At 46.8% G+C, this 8,114-nt stretch overlaps 1 protein-coding gene across 1 annotated transcript; it reads right to left on the reverse strand.

Annotated features, from left to right (window-relative positions):
- Window positions 1-681: 681 nt before the first annotated feature.
- Window positions 682-6,332, reverse strand: LOC137438309 (keratin, type I cytoskeletal 18-like). The gene is made up of 7 exons (XM_078766980.1): window positions 6,138-6,332; window positions 5,862-5,944; window positions 5,490-5,646; window positions 5,076-5,240; window positions 4,844-4,953; window positions 4,316-4,588; window positions 682-718 (listed from the first exon to the last, which is right to left on the reverse strand). Exons 1-7 carry the CDS (start codon window positions 6,330-6,332, stop codon window positions 682-684), a joined length of 1,020 nt encoding a protein of 339 aa, XP_078623106.1.
- Between the last annotated feature and the right edge of the window lie 1,782 nt (window positions 6,333-8,114).

Consider the following 8,114-nt stretch of genomic DNA (forward strand, 5'->3'; position numbering starts at 1 on the left):
GACCATTAGCCTGGAATTTCTCACATTGAGGCGGCTAAATCGTTCTCGAGCCGCAAGACCTGATTGTAAAATGGACTTGGGCCCTGTTGTTCGATGATGGTTTTGTTCCTTGTCAAAGTATGAACATTTAATCTGATGCACATGGTCAACCCACCTGGTGTTGTTCTTACCGGTCCAGCAGGGGCTTGAACTCAGGACCTTAAGATCTTAAACCACCCAACTTGACCATTAAGCTAATATCAGACTTATCTGAGATGGTGAATGACGAACAGCTGTCTTGAAGATTTGGAGGGAAGATTGAGATTGAAGAGAAGAGGTGATCAGTGATACAAACATGGCAGTACAACATCAAATCATGCTTCGTTTCTTTTATTTGCTTGAAAGCATAATCATGCAATATCTGCAGAATGGGGAAACATCACCGACCAGTTTCACGCATGGGCAACGTGTTGTGGCATCGTGACGTCATCTTTCAATGTGACCAGCGTAGTGTAAGCAGAATACCACGTCTGTGATACGGATTCCATTTGGGTTTTCAAGAAAGCGTAGTGTCTGTGACCGTGCATGTGTACACAACATCGTGTCTATCTTCCTTTCCAGATCTTGAGTCGCGATGGCGGTTGATGCGCGTCACTTCGAGATGGGTCGAGGCTGATTTAAAAGCAAGGGCCGCACTTCGGTTCAGAAGGGCACACGTTGAGACTGCAAGGGTTGGCACCTAAAAGAAGAGAAAACACAACTCAAGAACTTATTGAAAAACATGGTCCAGCGACATGAGATATTATATATATATATATATTTGTATACAAGATTGAGGCTCGTGTAAGAGCTAATATTGATCACAAAAAAAAATAAACGGACACATAAGACATGATAAAGGGAGCGGGAGACAAGATGGGGAGAAAGGGGGAAGCACACAAGTCCAACAGTAGAGAGCAGGGACATCGGGAGATCTGTGGGAGGGAGAGGACTTGGGGGGAGGAGGCATGGGAAAGGGGGTGGGGGGGGGGGGGGGGGTGGGTAGGGAGTGGAACTGCCTTTAGAGGCCATTTTCCCCACAGAGCGGGCGTTGCCTTTTTTGGGGCACCGTGGTCCCTTTTTTTAAGCAATGTTTAAGGCCGGATGCTCTTCCTGCCGCCAACCCTGTTGGTCGCCTCTTGCGACACACAGGGAATTACCAGTGAACTAGTACTCAATTTGCCGACCTCAGAAGGATGACAGGCTGAGTCAACCCCCCTGGCGTTAATTCAACGATCGACCGGGATTCGAACCCAGGATCCAAGGATCCCAAGCCGGCACCCTAACCGCTAAGCCAACACCAGAGGGGGAGGGGAGGGGAGGGGAGGGAGGGGGGGGGGGGGTGGGAGATGTAAAAAAAAAAAAAAACACATGGAGACTGCTCGGACGTCCAGGAAAAAAGTTGGTATTTCAAAAAAGTGGATCTGGGGTGAATTAACGGGGGTAGAAAAGGTCAAGGTTTTGGATGGGGGAAGATAGATGATGGTGAACAGGTGTTTTAAAGACCTGGAGGGAGGAGTGGGATTGAAGAGAGTGAGGGAGTTTGTTCCAGAGGCGGGAGAAAAGAGGAATGAAGGAGTGAAGGTGAGCAGAGAGTTTTTAATTTGCCAGTTTAAACAGAAGCGGGTTGCTGGCAGATCTTGTGCGACCTGTCGGATTATTTGGGGGCGACCTGTAGGATTATTTGGGGGTGACCTGTAGGATTATTTTGGGGCGACCTGTAGGATTATTTGGGGGCGACCTGTAGGATTATTTGGGGGTGACCTGTCTGATTATTTTGGGGCGACCTGTAGGATTATTTTGGGGCGACCTATAGGATTATTTTGGGGCGATCTGTAGGATTATTTTGGGGCGACCTGTAGGAACAGACAGAGCTGGGGGCGCAAGGCCGGAGAGGAGTCGGTAGAACACAGAAAGACCACCAACCTGCCTGCGGTGAGTGAGTGAAAGGCCCTCAGAATCAGCTTCATTGCGGGAGATTAAATATATAGTTATAATAAAGTTATGCAAGAGACTACTACGATGACTACTCCAACTAGCCCCAAAGATCCCGTCTTATTGTGGGGATGACTGGGGAAATAGTAAGGCCCAAGTTCCGGCTAGCCAGGTCTGTTCGGTTGAGATTTGGGCAGGAATTTGTAGTTAAGTCAGTGTGCCTCCGATAACTTACCTATTCCTTGCGAAAAAACACCGTGGGATCTTAAACGTCCACCAAAGAAGGATAGCAGATGGAGCCTAGTAGCAGATGGATAGCAGATAGTCTTAATGTGTCCGTACAATGTACAGTTTAGAGTTGGATCAGGAATCAAACCCAGACTAGATGGGGCAAAGGTAAGTGCACCATCTATTTACTGCCCTGTCGTACTGTTCTATGCACGAATACATCTTTATATTAAAGTAGTCGGATTTCCACGTCCGTCCTCCCCTTTGTGACACTCCTTTCGCTGGGACGTCGTTACGTCTCGGCAGGAGAGGGAGGGGTGAGGAAGGGAGTGGAAGGGGGAGGGATGCGAGAGGTGAGGGGAGAGGGAGGGGAAAGATATACTATATATACACCTCTTGGGAGAGGGGGTGGCTTTGACAGGCCCCTCCGTTTTGGGGGAGGTGGGGATGAGAAGGAGAAAAAAAATTACCCGTGCAAAGAATGCTTTAATCTCAGTGTTGCCCAGGTAAAAAATAAAATTGTAACACCCTCTGCCACCATCACCAGGTGGCGCTACACGGTACACATTTACAAAGAGAATTTACTTCCCTCTCTCGGTCCCCCACACCCCCGCATGAGGCCGCAGCCACATAGACTATGTTACCCCCAGCCAAAGTTGTATTTGTATTTGTATCCCGAGTAAAGTACATAAGCGTTTATAGCTGGAGTACCCGGCGTTGCTCAATCGAAAAATAAACATTAACATATTTGAAATGAGGGCAAATATAATAGAAAAGCAATTACATCCAAGTCAGAATCCATCACAAATGTGAAATCCTCATTTCACCTTTTCGTTGAATATGTGATGCTGAATGTGCCATTGATCACGTTTCTGAGTTAAGTTTGATGACGTTCAGGAAGAAGAAGAAGCCTTACCACCAACTTCGTACACTTCCCCCCCCCCCCCCTTTTTTTTTTGTATGCAAGATTGAGGCTCGTGAAAGAGCAAACATTAATCACACAAAAAGTCAAACCGACACATAAAACATAAAAAATAAGGGGAGCGGTAGACAAGATGGGGAGAGAGGGGGAAGGACACAAACACAACATTTGAGAGCAGGGACATCGAGAGAACTGTGGGAGGGAGAGGGCTTGGGGGGAGGTGGGAGAGGTACTTCTGGAATTGTTTGATTTATTTGTGTTCAAATGTCTGGTGATTGTTTTGTATTTATTTATGTGAACTTGTATATAACTGACATTAATTACAAAGGTTTAGGTGCTATAGAGCGATTATTTATTTATTTATTTATTTTTTGTTTATTTTTTTAATCCAAAAAACGGACCTTTAAAAAAAAAATTGGCCTAAAACTCTCCCAGGCACTCACTCACTGACGCACCTCTGATAGTTTGACGAAATTCTGCAAGTGTATACTCTCCAACACAATTTTGTGAAATTACATTAACCTGTCTATCGAATTAAATAGGTTGGAGTCTCCTCAAGGCACTTTCAGTGTGAATGATCAAACTCAAGTTTTTAGTATTCTTTTACAGGAAAAACGTCTTTTGTTGGGTGTTCTTGTGCTGCATGTGAGTAGAAGCTATGTCCATGTTCCTCTGCCTCGATGTTGTTTGAAGAGGCTGACCTATGTATGTACTTGGATTTTGTAATAATAATGAAATCAGTCGGTGTAAGCCTTTAATGAGCTGTTTTCATTGTGTGTTTGCCCATTATGAATCTAGCTGGAGTCAGTCTGTTTCAGTTTTGTTCTGTCTGGGGGGAGGAAATGTCATTTGGTAAAATGGAGAATTGATAAAAGCAATGAGGTAGTTGAACATAGGAAAAGTAGAGGGGTCTCAAGAAGAATTGTGGGGGGGGGGGGGGGGGGGGGGGGAAGGACAGGACAGGACAGTTGGAAGGATAGAAAGGGAAAAGGTATGTGTGAGGCATAATGGAGATCACTCACCACAAGGCACAGGGAGCGCTGTGCACCGCATTGCGGAGCCGCAGCACACCGGCCCACAAACTACGTTGGACATCCTGCATGAGACAACCACATGACCTCATGTACATTAGCCATCCAATGGGACACGTGGCAGACGTTTTTCATGATTTCCGACTTCCAAGGCATTTCAGATATTAACAGGTAACCTCACCTGCAGTCCTCTCCTGCAATGAGCTGCTGGTAAGTGGCGATCTCCATCTCCAGTTGCATCTTGACGTTGAGCAGCGACTCGTACTCGCGGATCTGCCGTTCAATATTGGCGCGGACATCGGTGTACTCGGCTTCCAGGCTGCTGATGATCTCGGCCAAGTTGCTGAGCTCCAGGTTGAGACGTTCCTCGGTTTCACGCAAGTTTTCCTCCAGGGTGCAGTTCTGATTGATTCGACATGAAGCAATGTCATTATTGATGCGTATTTCCCACCGCCTTCTCACAGCAGTCATTGAGGGACTCCGATTTGTTAAAATATCTTCTGAATTACAGGTTTCTTATTGCAGGTAGAATTTGAAGGTCATAAATTGTAAGGGAGGTCATCATTGGAAATTGTAAGATTGAACCTGCAAGATTACTCTTCCATTCAATTGCACAGCTATGGTCCATGTCTAAGCGGTGTGGTCTCAGGTCTCAGGTGTGGTCTCATGCATACTCTTCCGTAAATTCCTTACCGCAGTGTGAAGAGACTCTGCCTCAACTTCCAGCGATTGGAACTCGCAGCGCAGATTGTTTGCCTCGTTCTTCATGGCCTCCAGCTCACATGCGCTCTGGTGAGCAGAGGCCTGTGAAGCTTCGAGCTGGGGACAACAACAGACACTTTTTGTATATTCAACTGCAGTAGGTAGTTTTGTGTTTTGAGAAAAAGAATATGTCCATCAGTCACTGGTTGTAAGGTTAGGCCTCATGGTTGCTGACTCACCTTGTTGTTCATCAGACACTCGACCTCGTAGTGTGTGCTGGAGATCATGGTCTCATACTGGGTTCTGATGTCATTGATGATACTGGACAGATCGACATTTGGTGAGTGATCGATGTCCACGTTCAGAGTGGAGTTGGCGTATTCATAACGCAAACCTTCAATCTCCTGCAACGGCAAAACGTGGGATCAGACAAATAATCTGAAACGATACAAGAACATCGTACGTACGCATCTTTGAGACTGCGTACAAGCGAGGCCGATTCAAAAAGCTTGTCAATCAAGAGCTCTTGAATTATCCATACATACAAGGGCCTCTATGTGAGCCAAAGACAAAAGTACACAAATTATTTATTTATAACGGAAGGAGAACATTTGGACAAAGATGCAGAATCTTCTTTAGTGAGTAAGGCATACCTCCCTGTGTCTGTGCTTCAGGTAGCAGATCTCATCCTGAATCACATTGACCTCACACGCCACTGTGTTCTGGCACTCGCAGTACTCATTGGCCAGATTACGCAGATCCTGGATGTCCGTCTCCAGTTCCTCTCTCAGGGAAACCTCGATTTCCCACCTAGAAGAAACCAAGCAGATTCAAGCAAAGTTATGAGGTCCGAATCTCCATGGTTGTGTCGCTTCGTACAATTTGGTCTTGTCTACCAGTTCTACTCGATACGATGAGATGTAGAATCAAGGAAATTGCTGAAAAAGATGTCATTTCCCAATGTCTGCAAGAATGATGAGGAGAGGAGCGTGGGGTTCATTGGGTATTTGCGTTGCATCACGTACTTCTTGCGGAAGTCCTCGGCAGTAAGCCTGGCATTGTCAATCGCCAGAACCAGCTGGGAGTTCTCCACAGAAGCCTCTTCAATCTGCGAGATGTGTGGAAATTGAAGCCTCGTGTCACCAATAAATCTCTTCATGACTACATCGGTGACGCATTGCAATGTCTAATGGTCTGAATGTACGATATCATGTGGTGAACAACATTGCAATTGTTGAGAGAACCTTTTTTTGCACAAAAGGATAAATTATTAATGCATCAGTTATTCCAGTGTCCCTTACCTGGTACATAAGACTCTCGATCCCACTCATGCACGGATCCCACTCACGCTCGGCAATGCACTTGTTGGCACGGAACTCCTTGATCTTGCACTCTAGCTCCAGGTTGGTGGCCTCCAGGTAGCGCACCTTGTCCAGATAGCTCGAGAGGCGATCGTTGAGGTCCTGCATGGTCTGCTTCTCGTTGGTGAGCAGCATCCCGCACGGTGCGGCCGCGGAGGTGAGTGGACCGCACGGGTAAGATCCGCACGGACCGCACGGGACGGGCGGCATGCAGGGCCTGGGCAGGCAGATGCCGGGACGGTTGCAGCACGGGTTGCAGATGGACGAGCGGGTGGGCCTACCGCACGTGTTCCTGCACAGGCTGAAGGCCGTGCATCTCGGTGCCCTCTTGCCACCCAGCAAGCTGGCACAGGAGCGGCTGGAGTAGCGGTGCGGCGTGGTGTAACAGCTGCGCATGGAGCAGGACATGGTGAGTAGAAAGGTGATTTGGAAGGTATTTGCTTCGAGTCGAAATCCAGCTGGGTGTTAGTCCAGCTTCTCCTTGGGTCTTTATATATCCAACGACATGGCGACGTTAGCATTTTGTCACATATCAAATGCCATCATTTCGGAATGTTTTCCAATTAATGAGGATTTCTGGAGCAATTTTGTAACTTGTGTGGACCAGTTTGAATTAACCTCGTCAAATAAGTCCACAATGCATTGCGAATCAGTTTTGTTGTGTTTAATCGTTCTTTCTGGCATTTTAATGTCCGCATAACTTTTGAAAAGTTGTTTTGACGCTTTTCAGCGGTTTATCTCCTCCAATCAAGGGATTAGGAAGATATAGTGGGTCAGAAAGTGGTTCAGCTATAAACATCGGAGCACTGACATCAGGTGGCATTGGGCACCATTCGAATTTCCTACGAGTATCCTTACAGCCAACATGAAATCGATCATATAATCAGTTTGTGACCTGGATATTGATCGGCATAATCCATATAGTATTTGACATGGATTGGGTTCTGGTGATCCTTTTGAAATGTGTGTTTTGATTTTGGTGCACCATACTCTCACAGAGTTTGGGCGCTGAGGAAGCACCTTTTGGCAAGAGTTTTACTGTGTGGTGTGCTCCAGGTTGGTGACTCGCCTCTAAGCTGTCTCACCTGGGTTTTTGAATCCCGGCCAAGCTATAAACTGCCATCCCGGTGTTTCACAGGTAGGGTGTTTCTCATCAATGTGTGTGCCGTCCCCAGGATGGATGTTGAACTGGGAGTCCGGTCTGGCACTCTGTCTGCATTAGTTCGCGGACGTTAAAGATCCCACTGTCTCGCGAAGAGTACGCAAGTTAGCGCTACGCCAACGCCACCGGGTGGCAGAATGGCGATCAAGTTAGTCTGTCTTCAGGTGTACATCTCATGCACACTTTTTATACCTAGTCTAGGCTCGTGGAAGAGCTGGGACACAGAACGAATCAGGACACAACATAACAAAGGGAACAGCAGGAGAAAGGGGAAACGCCAACAGCAGGGCAGAGGGAGAAGGTAGACGGAGACAGACAAAAAAGGGATGCAGGTAACGATGAGGGGTAAGGGAGGATGCAATGGTGGACAAGATGGATACATAAGGAACATATTGGGAGGGGTGGGGGTGATTTATCGCAGTGGTTCTTAACCTTCTTCTCAACAGGGACCGGCAAAGGTCAGCGATAAAAGACCGCGGACTGCCAATTAGGAACCACGTAATTAATACTCTTTACTGTCTATACTTCAGCACGTCATGCTTCTATATAATAAAGCAGGAATGTCTGTCTGTCCCCGAACAGCTTCCTCAGTTTTGGGGTTAGCCCCGTCAAAATATCTGTGGGACCTTTTGGGGTCCAAGAGGGTGTCCTTAAGTGGGTAGGAGGTTTCATAAATTTCTCAATACAATTATGATTTTGAGTTTCCACCCTAACGAAGGTGCTCTTTCTCCTCATGTAAACTCATTCATAGGTGT

Source organism: Myxine glutinosa, chromosome 13 (assembly GCF_964187855.1).
Source record: "Myxine glutinosa chromosome 13, kmMyxGlut1.1, whole genome shotgun sequence".
NCBI lineage: Eukaryota > Metazoa > Chordata > Myxini > Myxiniformes > Myxinidae > Myxine > Myxine glutinosa.